At 42.5% G+C, this 23,175-nt stretch overlaps 1 protein-coding gene across 8 annotated transcripts; it reads left to right on the forward strand.

Annotated features, from left to right (window-relative positions):
• Positions 1-22,770, forward strand: LOC117570467 (pericentrin). Of its 8 annotated transcripts, none has more exons than XM_034252135.2 (13): positions 1-250; positions 4,445-6,592; positions 6,650-7,531; positions 7,981-8,118; positions 8,335-8,565; positions 12,532-12,657; positions 12,723-13,895; positions 15,357-15,380; positions 15,499-16,182; positions 18,234-18,926; positions 18,991-21,212; positions 21,276-21,386; positions 21,796-22,770. In XM_034252135.2, exons 1-13 carry the CDS (start codon positions 224-226, stop codon positions 22,169-22,171), a joined length of 8,835 nt encoding a protein of 2,944 aa, XP_034108026.1. In that variant the 5' UTR covers positions 1-223; the 3' UTR covers positions 22,172-22,770. The 8 variants fall into 8 exon arrangements, with proteins under 8 accessions (XP_034108026.1, XP_034108027.1, XP_034108025.1 ...); XM_034252134.2 differs by lacking the exon at positions 15,357-15,380 and adding an exon at positions 14,079-14,246 and having other exon boundaries at positions 2-250; XM_052005826.1 differs by lacking the exons at positions 1-250; positions 15,357-15,380 and adding exons at positions 1,838-1,914; positions 14,079-14,246 and having other exon boundaries at positions 21,796-22,768.
• The last annotated feature ends 405 nt before the right edge of the window (positions 22,771-23,175 follow it).

Raw genomic sequence — 23,175 nt, forward strand, 5'->3', positions numbered from 1 at the left:
AATTTACGTAAATCTTTTTACTCCCAACATAACCTCGTTGTCTATATGTGTTTAAATTGAAAACAAATAAACCCGAAATAGACAAAAATATAAAGTATTTTGTGGCAGACAACTATCAACAATATGTATGAGTGAAATTGACAGTGGCAAATGTCTCAGAATTGGGCCACTGATAATGACCGAATTGGCCAAGTTGAGTGCATGAAGAGCAGCATCAGACAAAATGAATCTCTACACAATATACGACTGGGTATGTATGAGCTAAAGCTATAGTATCTGCCATCCACATACACAGAGAGAAAAGCGCAAGCTGAAAGTACTAAAATATTGTTCTTAAAAAAGAAAAACCTTTTTTGTTGTTTTAATTCAAATCAAAACAAATAAATTAGGGCGATTCGAAGGCCTAAATTAGTACTCATTAATTAGTATTTTGTTTGTACATTCAAAAAAAAAAAAAACAAAAATATAATTGGCAAAAAATAAAATCTTTGGTTTTCAAATCACCAACATTCTTCATACTTTAAAAAAATTACTTTAACACTGAATAAACTTAAAAAAACGAGATTGAAAATGAAGAGCTTCGCGAAGAAAGGTATTTTAAAAAATCTGAATATTTTAAAGTAATTTACTTTAGTAGTAATTAAAGTGGTATTATATTAAATCTAGTATTTAATACTACATTTAATTATACAGTAAAGAGATTACTGGCTATTGAGACCTTTGACTGTTTTTCTGTTTATTTTATGATGAATATTTTGGAAATTCTTATTTAATGATATTCACTACAGAAATTTTTCCAAATTTTTTAATCAGCAATGAAATCTATGAGGGAATGTAATTATTATAATTATTAGTATATCAAACAAAATACACTTAAGCAATTATAGCTTTAAGGCAGATATTTTTCTAACAGAATTCAATGGGTTTAAAAATTGGAGTTATTATAATTATATTTCAATAGGAATATACAAAAAGTCGAATAATAAAATAAAATAAGTAATCTGAGTACAATCATAATAGATAGTACACAAATTCGCTGAATTTGTCGGCAACAAATTCGACTTGCTATCAACAGTGTAGATCATCATATTTCTCGCTGTGTTCGTTTATGCTCGTCTTTATCGCACGTGTTGGTAATAGAAGCCAAATGGAAATTAAAGGCGCCTTTGACCTTTAGCCCGCTCCAACTGTTCGGGCAGTCAGCCAAGGTGCTGTGGACCCTCCACGAAAAAATAAACAAAATTCAAATAGTGCGCGCCTTATCTGCAGGGCGTAAGCAGGCAGCAGCATGTTGTTGATTTGGATGCCAACCAACATGTTGCCCACAAAACGTAGAACGATTTACGACTTGCGTTCCACACCAAAATAACACACACACACACACACATACAGGCAGAGACACACAACGGCACACAAACACACAGTGATTTTGTTTATAAATAAGAAAAGAAATTGGGAGCGCATTCGGTGCACGGAACCGCTTGGAACCATTGCAAAAATATTGTGTGTTTGGTTCTCGCTCAGCTCATTTGCCCGCTGACTATCGCTCTCTTTGGCCGTTTTCTTTTGATTTCTGCGGGATTGACAGACTGCTGCTACTATTGCTGCTGATGTTTGATTTTTTTTTTTGAATTTGGGAGTCCGCGTAGTCAATGCCTGCACCGGCTGGCCGTGTGTTGTGAGCGCGGCATTTTATTTATAACATAACTTGCACTGCAGGCGGTCGACGTCGGTCGCAAACTGTAAAATTGAGAGATAAATAAAAAACGTCGAGTCAAGTCGAGCGAGTGTTGTGTGTGATTTAAAAAAGTTGTATAAATGCAATGAAAAAAAAGTGTAATGCATAATTACATCAATAGAAAGTGAGGGCAAAAGTGCAACAACTGTGCGACCTTAACCATGGGCAAGACACAAGTGAGTACGATTTGAAATTGTTTAGAGGAAGTTGTCACCCAAAATTGTAGAGGAAGTTAGAGGCAGACAATTAATGATCTGCTCGAGTGGTGACATAAAACCCTTTTATGAGCTAACGCCAGCCTTCGATACGAATGAATTCCATTCGATTATGGTGTCGTGTCAATTTACGCAATATTTCATTTGGCTAAATCAAATGCCATCGATGATGTGGTCTAGGTGGGTGTGCCCCAAAGCGGAGACTTCCTCGCATATGCGTTCTTATTATTACGATTTTTGCTGCTAAAATTCAGTCGACATCAATGCCCTCAAATGTGTGTCACACCCAAGAAACCAACCAGCAACAACAACAACAACAGCAACAGAAATTGGTTGAAGCGCAACACTCGTAGGTGCAGGAATTATGTATGTCGGAGGAGCGGCGGTGAAAGACACGCAGCGAAAACAGAAAACTTTTATCGGGAACTACTTGAGTTGCCATGACGATGTCAAATATTGTTATCCCGATACGGCTAAAAAGGACTCGTGCCGTTGCGAGTTCGCTTTTGCCTGACAAGTTCAAGGACGTTCAAATTTAACTCGAGTAGAGTTCGCAAAGTGCCAGAGCCCGTCTCTGACCTACATGTCGTATGCGCAATGCTCAACTATGCATCTCTCTCAATAAACATACTATAGACAGATCGCAGCAACAATGCGCTCAATTAATGTCAATATAATGCATACGTTGAGTTCATTTCGTAAACTAATTGAATTTCCAGCCAGCCAGAAGTCTCGAGTGGCATGCTGGAGGCAGGGAAATAGAGAGAGATCTGTCGAGTGGACGACACCGTTTTAATTAGTGGCGTTGCCAGGCATTTTGTATAAAAATAAACTCTAATAAGTTGCAGGCAGTGATCGCTATGCGCTATGCGATCAACGATACGCCCGCCAGGTTATTACAAAATCTCGCAAACGTTTCTAATTATAAAAGGGTGCGCAGGCAACTTGATGCTCGAGTTCGACCAGCTGCAATCCATCAAATTGCGCCTCACGGTGATTCAGAAAACGACGTGGGCACACGATGCTCTAATAATCACTTGAGCTACATGGGTCAATTGGTTGAAGCCCACAACACGATTGCCTAATCAATGCTGATGATGATGATGATCTGTGTGCTGTGCTGTTTATGCAGCCTGTTTACCCACATCTCTCTGTGTGTTGGGGGCAAGTTTAATGTGCCGCATAACCCCATAATCCTGAAAATGCGTGCGCCAACAACGTTGTCTTCGTTTTCGTCTCCGTCTTCGTTGTCTTTGTCGCATTGTTTGGCGTTGACAATGAGGTGACATCATTACGAAATGAAATGAAAATCGAAATGAATTTATGGCGTCGTGTCTTCTTCTGTCGTGCCCACAGAAGCGTGCCAGCCAACTCGGTCAGCCGCACAGGCAGATGCACACTTTACATAAGTTGATGTGTGAATTCAATTCATTCAACGCACCTTATAACACTACTATATTTTACAGTAGAATCGTGCTCTTTGTATTGTTGCACTTGCAGTTGGAACATAGTTTTAAGCTGTTAGTATTTAGGAAATACAACAACCTATTTAATATTAAAACAAAATGAATATAATTTTTCTTTATCAATTTTCAGATTCCTTTTAGAATGGTTAAAAACCTTATCAAATTTTCTGAGTATTGTCAATGTTTTCGTAGCTTTATATGAAGCGTATTTCTATATTTCTCAAATAAAATACCCCAAAATTCGAATATTCTCACATTTGGGATTAAAGTTTAATTGAAGTTAAATTTTATGATTTGTTGCTTAGTTTCATTTCTTCATTTTTATTAAACAAATAATTAAGAAATCTACAGTCGAGTGTGCTCGATTTTGAATAAGAGCGAAACAGTGTAGTATATATTCTTATATATATTCTTAAAATATACCAAATGGATATATTAAAAATTACTAAAAATATACTAAATGCTATATTTGGTATATTGATATAGTACTACATCCAAAATACACTGTAGAGTACTAAGCATACCAGATTGACAGTTCAAGCAACTGGGACTCTATTGGAGTAGCTGTTTTTTTGCCATACATAAGTATTTCTTGAATAACTTATACTTCTATATCGTCTCGGATGTTGGTTGATTAAATATACTTTATGAGGTCGGGGATGACTCTTTCTGCCTGTTCCATACATTTCCCGCAGACACAAAGTTACCTACCCTATAGATAGTGGGTCTAAGAATGCGTCTAAAAGATGTTACCTAGCATAAAAAGATAATATGAGTTGAATCAAGACAAGTTGCTAAATGAAATGCGTAGATGAGATAACGTTTAAAGAGAAGAATTTCATTTTATTTACTTCTTCGTTATAAAAAATAAATCTACAGACTCAAAAATAAAAGCTTGTAATTTAAATGTAAATGCAAATTTCCTTATTAAATTTTATTTTTATCAAACTAAATTCTTAAAGCATTTGCACTTTCCGCTACTGCAGTTATTGTTGCTAGTTTTCTAATAAACAAATTCATTGCAGATTACATCATTGCTACGCACTCGCAGTGGCAGCGCCTTCTACAAAGCAATCGAGGCGCCAGAACAGGCGGAGGAGGAAGATCCCGAAGCAGCCACAACAGCAATCACAGCTGGTTTAGCTGCCCGTCGCTGCAGCGCGCAACATGTTGAGGTCGAGTTCATACCAACATTAGATTTCGTATTCCAAAAAGCGCCGCCAGCAGCAGCAACAACAGCGAGCACAAGCGACGAGCAATCGCAACATGTTGCCGCTGAGACATCAGCAACATGCGATGATAATGTTGACACCAGCAATGATGATGATGATAACGCCTCGACGCATACGTACATAATCTCACGAAGCAGCTTTACAGCAATAACAACAAGTGGAAGTGGGACAATTTCGAGCAGCACACCATACGCGGTTACATCAACTGACACCGCAGAGTTGCTGCGGCAACAGAATCAACTTAGTCTCACTGAGGACGAGCAAACAATCTCGTCGTTTAGCATTGAGCCACCGACTAGTTCCATGACCATTGACATGGCGGAGCCACAACAGACGAGAACAACAGCAACCACAACAACCACGACGACGAGAAGTGAGGCAACAAGTAGTGGCGATGTCTTGGCTGCCAATACGACAACAACAACAACCACGACGAGCAGCAGCATAGAGGAAGACATTGAGGAGGCGATTGATTTGAGTGAAGTGGAGGAGGAGTTGCTGCAGTCCAACATTGAATCGCTGTCGGGAGCAGCGAAGCCATCGCAACAAAGTGCCAAAGTGGATGAGAGCAGTGAGGAGGCGGAACAGTTTCGCATTGATGATGCACAGCTCTCGGGTGGACAGTTGGCACAGCACTTCCTTGTGGATGACGACGAAAGTGACGAGTTAGATGTGGAGCCAAAAGAACACACAGTGCATTCTGAGGAGCATGAAGAGCAGTTGGGCGATGAAGAGGAACAGGAAGATGAGGAGGATGAGGATGAAGATGACGATGACTTTGACATAAGTTTGCCTTTGGAGCAGCGCAAAGTGGTGCACTCGCGACACGAGGATAACCTGGAGTTGCCAGCTGGCGAGGCAGACGCAAGTCTTAGCAATCAAAGTACCACCGATGATGTGTCCGACTTTGGCGATGAACCGCAGCATGCAACGGCCACAGAGACGGAAGAGCAGCTTGCCAGCGAGAGTGTGGTACAGACAGCCAACTCGCAGGAACCGGAAGAGCAGTCAAAGCTGGAGCAAAGTGAGCTGGAGCAGCAGGAGCAAAGTGGCCTGGAGCCAGAGCAGCAACCAAGTGAGGCGCAACTGGAGCCAGACCAAAGTGAGCTGGATGCGCACAGCGAACAAGATCATTCGCTAGAAGAAATCATGGCCACAAACGAATCTGTAGAGATCACTTACGATCCCGAGGATCCCGCTGTCAGCAGCTCCATGCGCTCCACATCGCCTAATATAGGCATGGTGACCGATCTGGATGTTGTCGAGGAGGAACAGGTGAAAACGTTGCAGTTGCCACAGTTGAAGCGGCCGCAAATCATCGAACGCAAGCATGCAACAATGCTGGAAACGTTGCAGCTGCAGCCAGAGCAGCCTTTAGAGCTGACTATCCTAGAGATGGACGAGGACGATGAAGATGCTGCCGAGGAGTGTTCGCTGCAGCTGATGAAGCTGCGCCTGATGGCCATGCATCAGCAGACGCTGGCCGAAAGTGCGGGCAAAACATCGCCCACCGAATCAGCCAACTCCAATGAGAATCCCACCAGCGGCGAACTGAAGCAAATGGAGCGAGTCGCGTTGCCCGAGTTTAGCAAGGATGTGCTTGAGGATATTACGGAGGAGAGCGAACGTCAGCTGTCGCTCAGCACCGTCGAGGAGCCGCAGTCGTTATCGATGGAGGAGTCCAAGACGCTGCTGGCAGGCAAACCTGGCAGCAGCTCCAGTGTGGTCAGTCTCAATATGCTGAAGCAACTGGAGGCGAAGGTGCATGATCTATACACGCAGCTGGAAACGAAAGACAGCTGCCTAAACTCGCTGAATTTACAGCTGGAGGCTGCACGTCGCGAATCCAATACGGGAGGTTCTGTGTCAGCACGTGACAGCAGCTCGTTGGTCACCAATTCGACGGAGTATCGCACATTTCAGGATGAGTTTGGAGCACCCGTAAGTTTAACCATAGATTCATTTATTTTCACAACTTAATCTCAAACGTGTTTACAGACTCTTGATATCTATGTGGAGCTGTCGCGACGCGATGAAATCATTGCCAAGCTCACCGAGTCCCTGCAGCACTCGCTGAATGTGCGTGGCCAGCTGCAGACGGATGCAGAGCGTCTGGGCGGTGAGGTGCAGACGCTGCGCAAGCAACTTCACGAGGCCATCGACACGGTGAAGCGCACGAGTGGCGCCTGGCATGATCCGGACCATGTGCAACGCATCTCTGAGATATCCATGGATCTGATAAGCGAAAGCGATGATGATTTCGATCGCAATTATCTCAATGACCACGAAGAGCGTGCATCACGCAGCTCCAGGGAGCGGCAGCTTTCGGTTCCACGACAGTCAACGTCAGTCGAGGATCTGGGCGTGCAGCCCTTGGCACCCGAGTGGCCAGCTGCCTTCAGCAAGCAGATCGAACAGTTCCAAAAGTGTCTGCTACCCGGCGAGATGCGTCCATTCCTGATGGTGCAGCGCAAGTTCGATGACTTCCTGTCGCAGCAGTTGTTGCAGTGTCGCGAGCAATCAGAGAAGGAGCACAAGCTTAGTCAGGATCGCTGGGAGAGCGAGAAACTTCTTAGCGAACAGACCCAACAGGCAGCGCACACAAAGGAAATGGAGGAACTGCGCAAGTACTTCGAACATCGCTGTGCGGATCTCGAAAAACAGTTCTCTGATGATGTGTTCTCGCACAAGTCGCAGCATTTGGGTGGCGACAGTTCATCCGAGTGCTCGGAGGTGGAGCAGCTGCCCGAGGAAGTGGCGTCCAAGGAGCCTTCGCCACGCAAGCGCAAACGCGCTGAGCTGCTTTTGAGTCCCAGTCATCGACAGCTAACTCCTAGCGGTGTTGAGTCCCTGGAGACTGCAAAGGATAGCAAAGATCATGTAAGTAAACGTAGCTTAAAAGTATATTTTTTAGCTACACGCACTTAAATATTTGAATAAATTTTATTAATTATACGCAGTCAAAAAGAATCTAAATCATCAGATATTAGAACAAATTTAAATGCCTTTTATTTGATATTAAAAATAATTGCCAATCAATCTAAAAAATCAAATTTACTTTTGCAAACCGTCAATGAACAAATTAACTTTTATATCGATATAAAAGAATCAAATCAAAATCAAATAATAATTATTAATTACTATAAACAATAATATAACAAAATTAAGGATAATTATGACAACTAAAGCTAGCAACTAAACAATAAACTCTATAAGCACATAAGCAACATTTTACTTATCGAATTAGAACAGGATTATTCAATTCAATTCACAATCTTATATTGCATTGAATTATACATCAAAATATTAACCGTATTTCTATCTTACAGTCGCGTGAGGTTGCCGATTTAAAGGTGTTCTATCAGACGCACATTCACGAGCTGAAACGCGCCAACGAGGATCAGGTTCGCAAGCTGACCGATCGCCTGCGTTTCTACGAGCGTCGTCAGGCGGATGATGATTACCTGGTAAGCAAGCAATTGATCAGGAGCAAACGTGTTTACTTCGCCTGTTGCATTTGCATTTATTACCTATGCGCGCTTGTGTTGACTAACAGCTAACTCTGTGCATGTTCTCTTTTGTCTTTTATACTTTTATAACCCACCCACAATAAACTTGTTAACCCGCATCGTAACTACTACCTGGCAATCGAAATATTGCAACTAACTCGCACAAACAAACAGTCAACAACACCCAAATCACCGCTTACCTGCCCAGCCAACAAAGAGGAGGCGCCGCCAACGCCTGCCCAGAATCCGAATGCATCGCTAATCATAATCGACGAGGACGAACTGAATTTGAATAACGAATCGCAAGTGATACAGCGCATCATCGAGGAGTATGAGCGTCGGCTGCAAGAGCAATTGGCGCTGGCACGCCAGGACATTGCCACCGAGCTGGAGCAGCAGATACAGGTGAGGTGTCGTGTGGCATGTGGCAAGTGGCAAGTGCTTGGGATTGCCGCCGCCTCTCGACTAAACATTTTGCCATTTTGTGACTGCTTCTCTGCGTGCATGCTCTCCTAATTCTATGTTGTGTGATTCACCCAAGCTTCCCCTGTTAATTATTTTTGGTTTTTTGCTTTTGGCGTACTTGTTCAATGAAAACGCTACGTTTTGTGGCACGCACCGTGAGTCTGAAACGTGCGACATTTTGTCAGATTGCCAAAAAAAAGAAAAGAAAAGAAAGTGAAAATGAAACGAAAGCGGCGTTTGCTTAGGATCTATATATGTATGTATGTGTTTGGCCACTTGGTGGGGAATTGAGTTAACTGCAGCATAGATTCAGCATAGAATTTTGCAATTTCAATTTCCGTTGCTATCAACGATTTCGTTAGCGGCATCAGACTGTACTTTGACTTGACTCCCAGCTGCATAAGATATTTGAAAGGCCAAAGTCAACGCTCTCAATCGAACGTTGACTTTGTACCGTGCTAAAAGAGATCTCATTTCTGGCATGAAGTGATACTAATTGGCTTCTTTAAAATTAATGAGGCTATTTTAAAATGAAATCTATTTAAGGCATATGATTTTTATGACGGATTGCTTAAGGTAAAAGATACTTTAAGCCAAAGTCATAGAAGATACAAATGAGATGTAAAATATTCAAGATAAAAAATATTTACGAAAGCATAACATAAAGCAGAAATAAATAGCAGAATAGATTAAAGACCTTGAAAGTGATATTATTTTTAAATAATAATGGAGGTTTTATTTAAAATGTGTTTTTTGAGGAGATTCTTAGACTAAAGATGCTGAAGTTTTCTACTGAAAAGTGTTCCAGGTAGATTTTTTTGTAATATTTGAAAAAATATATATTATATTATAAGACTAAATAAGCAGAAGCACAGAAAATAATGTGAGATCGATTTTGAAATATGTAGAAATAGTATATTTGATTTAGACTATTTTAAGATCTCAGATATATTTTTTATTTTGTATAAAGGGCACAAGATATTTTTCAAAATATATACTTAATATACTTGAGTACTTATTAAAGCAATTCTGCTTACTTATATTCAGCCAAGGTTGCACATAAGCAAATATTTCTTGTAGCAAACTTTAATGTTGCTCTCAAAAAGTGTCCCACTTAAATATGCTGTAATATGTACTATGCACATGCTACATAAATAATAGCTATATACATATATTAATACATATACATATATATTAATACATACATACAAATATACTATACGTATGTTTTGTCTGTTTGCCAACAAATTTTAGCAGACATTCTGCTGTTGGGTTTATTTGCTTTGTTGCTTGACAATTTGCGTGTTTTCTTTTGGTTTTCAGACTGGGGCAGATTTGTGTATATATTCTATACACAGACACACACAGCCAAACGCATGTGCTTGGCCAATACAGCGTTGTATGGCGTTGTTTTGAGTAGACAAAACATGTGCTCCAATTCATAAACAAACTGCTTCATAAAATTGAAGATAGGCTCAAGTTAATTAAGTCAGACCGGAAGCGCAGGCAACGTTCTCAGTTTGGAATATTTGGAAGTGTGGACAAACGAGTGGAGCTCGCACCCAGGCTTATTACTCTCAAACACACACAAACGCATGCAAGTGCTAACATACTTAAGTGCAATAACAATGAGCAGGGGACGCTATCGCACTCCCGCTCACTGTCCGAAATTAACGAACATAAATTTGAATTAATCTTAATACGAACACAACTACAAAGGCATTGGCAAGCAGTGCAATTGGCACTGCTTTGCCTACAAGCGAGTGCGTGCACGGTCGTTGTCTCTCTTTCACTCTCCCGATCCAAACGCGCAGACGTTCGTTGCTTAAATTGCCTGCACACCCGAGGAGTGTGCTCAGTCTTTTCCGTTACTTCAAGTCGTGCGCGTGCCACGAGCAGCGTCGTTAGTGCCGAATTTAAGATACAAATGTATATGTATGTGTGAATAAATATACATGACTACGTATAAAAACACATGTGCGTTCAAGAGACATTTAAATGAATAATGTGCAAAGAAAACAGTGCGGAAGAGAAAGAGAAAATACATAAATCAACGATTGCAAATAAATTGAATGGTTATTGTGAATATCAAGTGAAACTGTCATAGACAACAAAGATTCATGTCTATATGTATGTATAACAAAACATTAATTTGTGTGTGAATTTGCGCGCATTTCAACCGAAAACAAATTCAAAACAATTTAACGGTCAGTGCGCGTCTGAATGATAAACAAATATCTTAGCATACGTAAATGCATTTAAAGGGGATTTTCGGATTTGAATATACTACCAAAAAAGTAAGAAATATCTCAAATACACATGTACGCTGTCCCCGAGAAATGTTATTGGAAACGTAAATAGACGAATGACACTTCAATACGTCAAAGTCCCTGAAGCATACTCTAAACAAACTTGGGGCAATTTGTGTTCCAAAACTAGAAAAGTCGTTGCCCTTTTCCAAAACCATAAACACTACGATTCCTGCGGCATTCATTCCCTCCCATCCCATCCCGTCCCGTCCCATTCGAAACATGTGATGTTATTTTTGTGTAAGGCGCAAAATTCTGTAGAGCTGTTTGCCGCCTATTTTGGAAACTTGGTCTATTTTAATACTACGTCACTTTGCTTCACTACTGCGGCTTGTGTAGTTCTTTGTGCACTTACGGGTTGCATTCGGTTGATACTGATATCGTTTTTCACATCACATCGCATTTATTATAGTACATTCCTGACATGTCTTCCATTCATGTGCATTTTAAAACTCATTCCCGGTGGTTGGGCTATTCCTAAATAATCTGGGGGAATTTCATGAGTCGAATAAAGAATTTCAAAAATGTTAAATCAAGAAATGGAAATAATCTTTAAAATATACAATAAATTTCTTATAAATACTTCTTAAATTTGCTTGATTAATTTGAATATAAAGCGTTAAGCTATAGTATAGAAAAAACTAAAGATTCTGACATGGAATGCGTACATCCAACAAGAAATGTTTTAATCTTAATCAAGCAGAGATCCCAAAAAAATTGAATTCAGCTGCTCTCCACAATACGTATACTCAACTAAAAATATAAATTTATGTGTATTTCTGTCGCATACATTATGCAATCTGTTAGACGCAAAAAATGCAATATGCAAAATGCATGTGACGAAAATAAAATGATGTGTTTACTTGCATCGCAGGGAAAACCGACAGCCGACATAGTCATCATACGTACTTTCAATATAAATAGAGAGAGAGAGATAGTGAGAATCTCTTTGTCTCTCAGTTTCTCTTTCGTTCGTTAAGAGGAACTTTAGATTATATTTACGCACAAACAGCGGTCAGTGAAATGACGGTTGGAAAAGCAATAATCAGTTTGAGTCGCGACCCCGGCGTCAGAGATAACGCAGCAATTGCTATACAGCTGTTTCAAAAATAAATATAGTAAAAAACATTGGCCCCTTCTTGTTGCAAGCAAACTTTTGCATGAGTTGCTGAGTTCTCACTCTCGATGTCTCTCCGAAGTGGCACGTTTATTAAGATTTATGTGCAACACTCTTGCCTGGTTGCATGCAACGCTGAAGATGAGCGCATTTTGGTTTCTATAAACAAATAAAGGGCGGGCCGTGTCGACGATTTCCTTTTCGCTTGTCAAGCAGATGTCAGAGAGCTTCAGAACAATTTTCCCGGCATAAACATGTAAATATTTTCCCTAAATGTGGGTGATAAACAATCAATATTTATAGCTCGATTCGCCTTAAAGGGTTGTGCGAGCTTTTTTTGTTTTTTCTGACCATTTCATGGAATCAAAATCCGGCTGCATTCGTCTGTTGCAACAGCTTTTTACAGCTTACGATGGACTTTGTTTATACATCAGTCTGCAGCTATCATTAATATTCATTTTCTTGCGTTTGTGCTTTCAGAATTTGCTGTCGGAAAGTCCAGTGGACGATCACAACTGGCCAAAGGAGCTGATATTGCTACGCGAGAAGTTTACAGCAAAGAGTCAATTGGAGATAACACAACTGAATATCAAACATGCTGAAGAGGTGAGTTTTTGATTCCCAATTTATGCTAGCAAACAACGCTAACATGATTTAACTTTCTTCTACAGATGTCACGGATGAAGCTAGAATACGAAAAACAACTTAGCCGCAAGACCAAGCGGCACCTCACGTTCGATTCTGGTCGTGACTTGGAGAACATCATCAACGAGCGCGATGGCTTGCGGGAGTTGTCAAAGAGTTTCCGCAGTGTGCTCTGCCGTTTGGCCAAGTGCGTGGCCAACTGCGAGGATGATTTGAATGCCACACTCTCCGAGGAAGTACAGCGCATTCTAGCGCAAAGTCGCAATCAAGAGGGTGGCGAGGATTTGGAGCAAACGCTCAGCAGTTCACTGCTGCAGGGTTCGTTTAATGCCACAAAACAGTTGCGACTTGTTCCTGATGTACACAGTCTGCTGGAGGTTGTAGAGGATCCCAGTCTTGTGCAATTCATCGACAACAAAAGTCCAGACGATAATAACGATGACTTTGATCTGGGTGATTGCTTAGAGCGTTTAAAGTCAGAGGCTGCATATTTGCTGCAGCTGTCTGAGGATCTCGATAAACATGCTAATGAATCGGGTGATCCATTGGATGAACCCGAGAAACAGGAGCACGAAGTGTGCTGCGAAGCTGAAAATGGTTTGAAAACAACAGCGCCATTGCCGGCAGCACAACAACAACTGTTGCACAAGCTAATGCGCACCAATTCCTTGAATGATCAGCATCTTGGCGTGGCTCATCAGCGCAAGACCGCTCAAGGTGTGCTGCCCAGCAAGCCACTTTGCTCGCTGCCCATTGATCTACAGCAGAATTCGGGCAATGCCTCCGAGTTAAGCTTCCAGCTGGTGGAATTAAAGAATCGCCTCATCAAATCGGAAACAGATCGCCAAAAGTTGCAACAACAGCTCACGCACACCATCGATCGCAATGCAGAGCTAGGCGAGGAACTGCAAGCTCTACGCGATCAGCTGTCGCAGCTCAATTCGCTGAATCACACAGACTATGCCGAGGGCTATGGGCTGGGTGATATGAACATTCATCAATCCCAGGACCAGACATCCGCCAGCTTTGCTCAGCTTCAGGAGCGAGCGCGTCATTTGCTAACTTCACCAACGAAGCAGTCAGCACAAGATCCTGGTAATGCCACCGTTGCATTGTTGCAGATGATTGAGGACTTTTGCCGTGAGGGTGACAAAGTGGTTGAGTCCGGCAAGAAGGATCGCAAGGATCTGCAATCTCAGGTGAGTAATAAGCTAGAGCTACGTAATCATATCGAAACCCCTTCCCCAAACACACTTGTGTGCTAAACGCATGTTCACTCACACAAAACCTAAAACCCAAGCTAAAGACCCCGTCTAGTTGTAAGCCAAAGTTTGAAGTTGGTTCATTACCTTCCCCTACCTATAATATACATACAAATATAGATTGACACCGCTGACAAACAGCTAAAGGCAACGCGGTTGTTCCTGGAAGAACAGGCTGCCGAACGCGAGCAGGAACGCGAGGAATTTCAGCGTGAGATCGAGCAGCTTAAAATGCAGCTACGCGAAAAGGAAAAAGAGCGCAGCTCCTTTGCCAATGCCTCCGAGGAGGTGAGTGACCAAGTTCAGTCAGAAACTTTCATTGGTCTTACTATAATTGATCGTACTTCTACTTTTTGATTTGGGATTCGTTTGTTTTCGTTTGGTTTGTTGTCTTTCCTTTCGTTACCTTTACTTTCCTTTCGTTTATGGATTGGTTTTTCTTGTTCTGGGCTGGCTTTGTTTCTAGACTAAGTATCTTATTTTTTTTTATTTTAATTGAAGTATACAAATATTGGTTATATGCGAATTATAAAAATTGCATCTAAATGTGTTGCCAAATTTTTATTTAACTGATTGTTGGCTGAGTAAATAACTTCTAATTTTAATCATGTACAACTTTTCTTGCATTTCCCATGGAAATGATTATGAAAGTTTCATCGTAAACCTAAATTAAACTTTTATTTTTAGACTCAAGCTATGCAAATTATGCATTCCAATTAAATTCAACATAAAAACTAGTGAAGCATATAACCCATATTCGCAGTACTATGTAAAATAGGTTATTCTACTCTTTAAGTTTATGCACGATATGAAATATTAACAAAAATACTTTTTTAATGGCCTGTTTATGAACTGCGCGCATTTTGCACATTTACACTTGCCCTACACAACACACTACACTAATGTTTATTGGCTGAATTGAGTAAATCTTTGACGCACTACATTCTAACTAAGCGAATTGTAAACTTTTGGAAGAGCACCTGTTTAGGCCTTACAAGAAAAGTATTCTCTCTCGAAACTGGCGCCCCCTTGAGTGTTAGTATAGTATAGTAGTATAGTATATATACATACTATATTCAAGGGCAACAGATGAACTCGCAATATACACACAAAACATATATCGAACTGATGTATATGCATATGAGAACAAAGATTTCGTAAGCATGTGCAGACGTATTTATAGCCACCATATTTCGAGGGGCAAAATGCTTCCATTCACTCATGTACACACTTACATACACGTTAATTAACATATATACAAATTGTAAGCTCTATAATAAGTAAATAATCTAACTGTAACTCTCTTGCATGCACTCTGTAATCTAATCTATCCCTGAACAAAATGCACCCGCAATTGACTTTGAAATTGAAATTGAATTGCACCACAAATCACAAAAGTTGAGGGTAGTAAAGGAGAAGCATGTAAGTTGTAACTAACTTGAAACCACGCCCACTCTCACTCGCTCTCTCACACGCCATTGTCATACCCATGTAACTCTTCAATATCTCGTTAATTAATGCTGTGATATTTTCTCCATAGTATGCCCAGCTGGAGTCGCATCTACGTGAAGTCAATCAACAGCTCAGCGAGTCCAACGCAAAGCGCGACAAATTCGAGGTGGAATTAAAGGCCTCGATAGACAAGATCTTTGTGCTGCGCGAAATCATTTCGGATCTGGAGACTCAGGTGCAGACGAAAGCACTCAATGAGCAGGTGATGGAAGAGAAATCCAAGCAACTGGAAGATTATGTGAAACTGCAAATGCGCTCCCAGGATGCACTACAACAGGAGGTGCACAGCCTCAAGACCGACATTGGCGAGGGCTATAAATCACGTATACGCCAGTTGGAGGAGAAACTGCAGCAAGGAATGCCCTCTGCGGAACAGAGCATCGTGCTCAACCAGGTTGCAGAACAATTGCGTGACATTGAAACCACACTCGATCAGAAGACAAAAACTCTCGAGTCCCTGCACAATTCTAACACGGCCTCCAACTCGTGTAGTTTAAGTGCCACAGAGGATGTTTCTGTCCATGGTGGCAGCAAACAACCAACGGCATCTCACACTGCCGAAGGTTCTCCCTCATGCCTCCACTCGCTGACCGTCGAAGGTGTCCAGCGCGTGGCCGAGAAGCTGGACAAGCACACCCGTGTCGAGGAGGCTGCTATCAAACGCATACGTGACCTGGAAATGCAAGTCACTCAGATGCGGACTGGCTGTGTGGTGAGTAGACAAAAAGCTTTAAAAATGTATGCTTTGATATTGGTTGTTGTCCTCGCTAATGAGTTGAGTCTAAGAGGGTTTTAATGGCAGCTAGCTGGCATATGGAATTTAGCTAAATATAGATGCCAGCAACATATATCCAGAACAATATGCTAAGCATTGTAGACATTGGATATTTATACATTTTTATTGCCACAACAATGTTAATAGCTTGTGAGACAATTTGCTGTTTTAACCGACTAACATTGTTCGGTCTTTGCTAAAATATGACCATCAATTAGATGAAGTTCCTATTAAAGTTCAACTAATTATAGTAACTGACACTATATGAAGAGCTATAGAAGAAGAACTATACGATAAATATTTATTATTGCCAACAATGTTTTCAAGCAGCATCTGCACGTAGGTACAGTTTCGTTGCTACTGTGCTGTCGCTACAGTTTGCGAGTAACTGTTCCTGTGCACAGTTTTACACGCGATCAGCACTCTTCTAAAAATGATGAATTTCAATTCAAGCGCTGTGCAGCCGCGCTTGCTCTTCGGTAGCGCTCAGTTGGTTGTTGTTTGTCTCCCGCGACGCACATGAAAGAGTGCACGTTCTATATATTTGAATATAAATATTTATTTTTAATTGTTTAATAAACCGCAATCAAGTGTAGGGTGTGCCGAAAAAGAGATGTTGATGCGCTCCAAAAATGCGCTCAACTTCACCATGGCACCGATTCAAGTGAGTTGAAAGTGGACATTTGAATTAATATTTTCGTCGCTGCTCGACATTGACAAGTGGCTCATAATTGAAACACAATTGGCATGGATGTGTGTATGTTCGTTGTGTATCTGTTGTTTTCATATATTTTGACAAGGCTAGACAAGAGCACTTGCACATCGCATCAAATCCCCCGCAAATTTGTATTCAATTGCAGCGTTTAACGTTTCCCTATATCGTGGGTGTGTGTGTGTGTGTGTGTGTTTGTTACCTTCAGTGCAAAAAGTTCTTGAATGAGCGTTGGAAAATGGCACAGGCTCAGTCAAAAATAGATGTCCTCGTCATCACTAGCAAGCTCCATTTGTTGCCCAGATTGTGCCACAGAAAATGTATCTTTTATCTGTCGCCTCGAAAATAAATCAGTTGACGCCCCAGAGGCGCACCTGCTTCAATCAGGCATAATGTGCGCGCACTTGAGTTGTGTATGTTGTGATTTGTTTACAACTTGCAGCATGCCACAAGCGCCTAATTGAAAGACTAACGCACATAAGTGCAATATATGATGATACTACTCGACAGCGTGTGCCAGAATAAACGTTCTTTGTATGCGGCATCAACTCATCGCTGATGAGACAGCACCCGCATTAAATGCACTTTGTAAACAGTAAGCAGATAATACAGATACATTGTGGCGAGATATATGTATATATTCCATCATCAACAACTGTGCCGCATCATTTCAATGGGCTCAATTTACTTAAATTGAAGTCGCCGGCAAGGGTTGTCGGAGTAGTGAGAAATGCAAATGCAAATGTGGAGGGAGTTCAAGAGGGAGTTGCAAATGCAGATGCAGCTATAGATGCGGTCAATCGGTCGGTCGTTGACTGTTCAGCCAATTTAATTGGTTTTCTACTCGCTTCGTATTAGGTAAAGGGGTATAAGAAGTGTGTGCAAAAATATTTTTAATCAGCCAAAAGAAAGAGTATCTTTATCTGAAGAGCGCAGTGTATTAGATGCATCGGTGCGATAAAGCATCTTTGTTTTCTTTACAGCATTAAAAAGGCTTACACATTCGTTTGTCTTATAAACTTATAAATAATACAGGAATGATAAAAGGTTTAGATACAAAGTCCAGTTTGTCATATCATTTTGTTGTGAGCGTAATTTTAAAGACAAACATATATTAATGGAAACAATTTGCAAAAGAATCTAATAGAATTGAGTTTCAAGTTATTTAAGAAATTAAGCTGCGGTTAAGTGGGACAGTCGATCTAATATAACAGTCATACTATTTATAAATTGATATCAGACTGAATTCTAATTTTCTAATTTATGTGCCTTTCAGGAATTGCAGCACGAGCGCGACTCGCTGCAGGGGCGCATTGATGAGCAGACGCAACGTATTTCCGCCTTGAACAAGCGGCTGGAGGAGCAACGTCAGCGCGCAGAGGAACTGCATCGTGTAGGCACCTCTGATCTGAACACACGTGTCCATGAGCTGCAGTGCGAGTTGCGTGATCTGAATGAGCAATTGACCGCACGGGATAAACAAATGGCCACAATGCAACAGCAGCTGCAGCGCAGCAAGGAGGAAATTGCGCGCCTCGAATCGGATTTGGCACAACGCAGTCAGCCAGATCGCAGCCATATTGAGCGTCTGGAGGCAGATGTGCAGCTGAAGAACAACGAACTGCAGAAACTAAGGGAAAAGATGCGCACCGAAATGGTTAATCGTCTATCGCTGCCCGATCTAATGGACACCATGTTGGCGGACAAAAACGATGAGATTGATCATCTGCAGCAGCAATTGGCGGCCCGGGAACGCGAGCTGCAGGCCGTCAAGGAGATGAGTCAAGTATCCTCGCCCGCAGGCGGTAGACAGGATGCGAGCACCAAGCACAGCGCACGCACACTCAGCGACATTGGCTCGATTACCGAGTTCCCCGAGCCGGAAGTCGATCGTCGTGCCGCAGTGCACAGTCTCAATGCTCCGCTGCAGTTGCCCGAGGACGAGGGCGGTTTCCTGCATCAGACAATGGTAAGTTCAAGAGGTTTTTTTTGCTACTAAAGAGCTTGCATTAATTGAGGGTGTTTGCTTGCAGGATACCTCCAAGGAAGCTGTCGCCAATCTCACGTATAAACGCACCGATGACTTAAGTGGTTTTGTGGTGGCACGTCCAGTCAATACTTTTGAGCATCCACACTATTTCCAGGACCCCAATGCTTTGGGTTTGACGGCGCAAAGCAGCAGTGGACTGACGCCTGAATTGGTGCCAAGACAAATTAATTTCTCGAACCTAACCGAGGATTCCAAGCTGAAGACGCCGGGTCTTATGATGCAGACACCAGATATGCCCAAGGCAGTGGCATCGCCTGAGCTACAGCAGCTGAGACAAAAGCTAAATGCCTTAGAAAGAGAAAAGCAGCAGCAGAAGAGTGAACTGGAGCGCAATCTAGAACAACTACAAGCGGAGCTGGCGCGTGAAAAGGAACAATTGCAACGGCATCAAAAGTTGCTGCGTGATCACGAAGAGAGTGAAGAAAAGTATCAATTACGCATAGATTCGCTGGAGAGCAAGCTGCTCGAATCGGTTGCCCAGGAGGCTGCGGAGCGAGATAATCTGCGCAGAGAAATCAACTGCATCAGCGCAGCTCATGCACAGTGCGAGCAGCGGCATCTGGATACGACAGCAGCCCGAAAGCGCGAAGTGGAGACACTCAATGCAGAGATCAAGGCGAAGACGGAGCGTAACAAGGAGTTGGCAGCTCGCTTGCAAGCAACCCAATTGCGTAGCGAGGAGCTACAACAGCAGGTGAATGCATTGGAACGGGAGCTGGAGCGACTGAAGAACAGCGAGCACAGCTCTAAGCAATATTCCGTGGATGAGATTGCACAGCAGGTGGAAAAGGAGCTGAACTACTCGGCACAACTCGACTCCAACATATTGAGAGCCATCGAAAGCGAGGAGGAGAACAATTTGGATAAGAAACTGCACCAGAAGGAGGTGCAAACGGATGCTGAAACCTCACCCAATAATGGCAATGGTCATGGCACCGATGACGAAAACTTTACGGGCGAACGTGAGCTGTTGAATCAGCTGGAGGCAGTCAGAGCTCAGTTGCTTGTGGAGCGCGATCAAACCGATAAGTTGAGCAAGGAGTTGCTGGGTGAAAAGCAGCACTCGCAGGAAATTCAAGAGCAGGATGTGCTCATCATTGAGGCTATGCGCAAGCGCCTGGAAGCCGTGCTTGATGCCGAGGACGAGTTGCACAAACAGTTGGACATGGAACGTGAACGCTGCGAGCGATTGCAGACGCAGCTAACAGCCATTCAACGTGCCGAGAGTCGGCGCAACAGTCTTATGCTTAAATCCCCCACGGAATCGCCACGCAAATCGCCGCGAGCTGACTTCGAGTCCGAGCTGTGCGACAGACTGCGCAGCGAACTGAAGCTGTTAACGGCTCAGAATGAGCGCGAACGCGAGAGATCTGCGGATGCTCAAAGGAATAGCGAACGCGAGCGACAGCGCTATGAGAAGGAGCTGCAGGAACGCGTTGCCTACTGTGAACGCCTCAAGCAGGAAATGGAGAAGCTGGCAAGAGACAAAGAATCCGCCGAGCTGGAACTGGAGCATTTCAACGAGCGTCTCACGCTGCAGGCGAATGAAATACAGAGCTTGGAGACGCGAATGGTCACACTGCAGGAGACGGAGACGCGTCGAGCAACCACACGGTCGCGACAGCATCAGGAGCAGGCCAAACTGCAGGCCGAGATTCATGAGCTGAAGTCCAAGCTGATAGCAGCCGAAACCACACGCGAGAGTCTCGAGCAGAAGATCAACCAGCTGCGCTTCGATGTGACGCGCTCTGCCCAACGCGAGTCCAAGTTGAGCGAGGCCTTAGCGAATGCCAACGATCGTCTGGCGCATAGCACTGAGGACACCGTGCCTGTGCAGTTTATGCAGAAGATGAAGGAGATCAATACGCTGCTGGAGGAGAACACACAAGAGAACCGCCAGATGGCGGAGACGATGCAGTATCTGGTTGGCGAACGCATTGCGCTGCAAAAGAAGTGCGAGGAACTTAGCGCTGGCAACAACAATGGCGGCAACGCTCATGTCACTGAGCTGGAGGAACGCTGTCGGCAGCTGCTCGGTCGCTATCTGCGCGTCGAGAGTCATCGCAAGGCGTTGGTGTATCAGAAGCGTTATCTCAAGCTTACGCTGGAGGGCTACCAGGCGAGTGAGCAGCTAGCGTTGCAGCAACTGGCGGGTGGAACAAAGCTGGCGACGCCTCCCCGCCTCACTAAGAAGAAGCTGTTCAAGTGAGTGAACCAAAATCTGAATATACGTCTTAATTTTACTAACTCTGCTTTGTTTCGCTGCAGGACTGTTGCCTTGGCCATCATTGCCATACAACGCATCAAGTACATTGGCCGCATTTGGCATACTGGCAAGCGTATTGTCAGCAAATCTGTGTTCACAATCACACAGCAGAGGTAAGGAAGCGAGGAGGAGTTTGCCATCATCGAGTGTGCTAAATGTTTATTGTTCTTCTTGTGTATATATGCATCATATCATCGATATGCCTTAATTGCCTTCATTGTTCTACCCCGTATAGCACTAAGCTGCCGCTAGTGACAGTCAATATGCGAGTTAAGCTGAGCAAAGGCGGCGACTCCGCCAAAAAATAATTGCTCAAAAGGTCTGCCCCACAATACGCATACGTTACGATAATGATAGCACCAAGAAAATATCACAAACTGAACACCCATAAAATTGTTTTGTGCAAACAGATGCAACGTAGTTCGGAATTAGATAGAACTTTTTTTCCCACACTCTTTTCATTGGCTCTTTTACACTCTGCACCTTTGCTTTAATCTTATACTGACCGCATTTTCTTTACAGAACTGGACCTGGACCTAATCTGAACGTGCCGACATCACCTTTGCCCGTGGCCAATCAAAACCTCAACATGCCCACCAATCCCAACCTGGCAGGACGTCTTAGTTACGCGCCTCCCTCCCCGTCCCTGGTGCCAGCCGTGAACTTCAGTACCTTGCAGCCCATTGTGTTGGCCCATGACTACAGCTTACAGACGCCAGCGCTGCTCAACAACAATCACATCAACAGCCAGAGCAACAAGCACAACAATAACAACAGCAACCACAACAATATTATCACAAATAACAATAACAACGAGCACGCGCTGCCATCGCTGGCCAGTCTGGACTGGTCGACAGCACAAAAGGCACCAAAGCGCGTGCAATCGCGGCATCATTAACAATACCACTAGTTGTAGCAAGCAAGCTCAAGAAAGAATATTGTATTTGAATTAAATTTAATCAGACGGAAGACAGCAGCCATACATATATGATAGTTAATGTACAAGTACAAGTACGAACCATAAATTAGTGTTAATGTTATATTCCCGCTAATTGTACGTTTTAAGATGTTTTGTAGTCCCAACAACAACTATTTGTACTATAAAATTAGTTAAGCTCAAACCAAAACTATAAACCCCAAACACTTAAATGTAATCTTTATATTATATGTACATGTTTCGCAGCCTTGTAACAATTTAATATAATCTTGTAGCATAGGACACACCCGGACCTTGTTTCGATCCCAGTATTTATACTTATTATTATTATCTTCTAAAAAAAATACATTATTTGTTAAGCCTTTGATTTGATTAAGTTTGTTTAAGAAGCCGCCATGTGTATTACCATAAGTTTGTTTAAATTTTTTTTTAACACCTATGCGACTGTTTAATTATCTTTTCTTTAAGTTGATTAAAGCCCAATTATGCTCATTACAACTTTTTGATTTAATTTCGTTTAAATTTGTTGACAAGGCGTCGAATCGTGTAAGGGAAAGTGCCTTAATTGTGGGAAGCATTTAATGTTGACTAACGACGAAAGTCCCAATAAAAGTAAACACGTTGAAATTTAAATTGAATTACACTCTTCAATATTCCATAATCAACGTAGCGTATGCTTAATATTCCTGCGCTGTCATTATTTTGCAGGCGCGAGGTGAGAGAGGGTGATAAATGGGTAACAAAGTGCGAATGACAGCGGTGTTGTCTTGCAACAGGTTACACAAATCCGCGTCGCGCTTCGGGTAGGGGGAGGACACCTAATCCGGCATAAAATAAACTTTCTATTCGGTGTCAGCTGCAAATTGAAGGCTGCTACAAAGAAACACGCAAAGGCTCACGACTCTAGGCTCTCGAGTTGAACGTCAATCCACTTTCACTCCCTCAAGGTGATTGCTGCCTGCCAC

This window comes from Drosophila albomicans, chromosome 3 (assembly GCF_009650485.2).
Source record: "Drosophila albomicans strain 15112-1751.03 chromosome 3, ASM965048v2, whole genome shotgun sequence".
In the NCBI taxonomy this organism is placed as follows: Eukaryota; Metazoa; Arthropoda; class Insecta; order Diptera; family Drosophilidae; genus Drosophila; species Drosophila albomicans.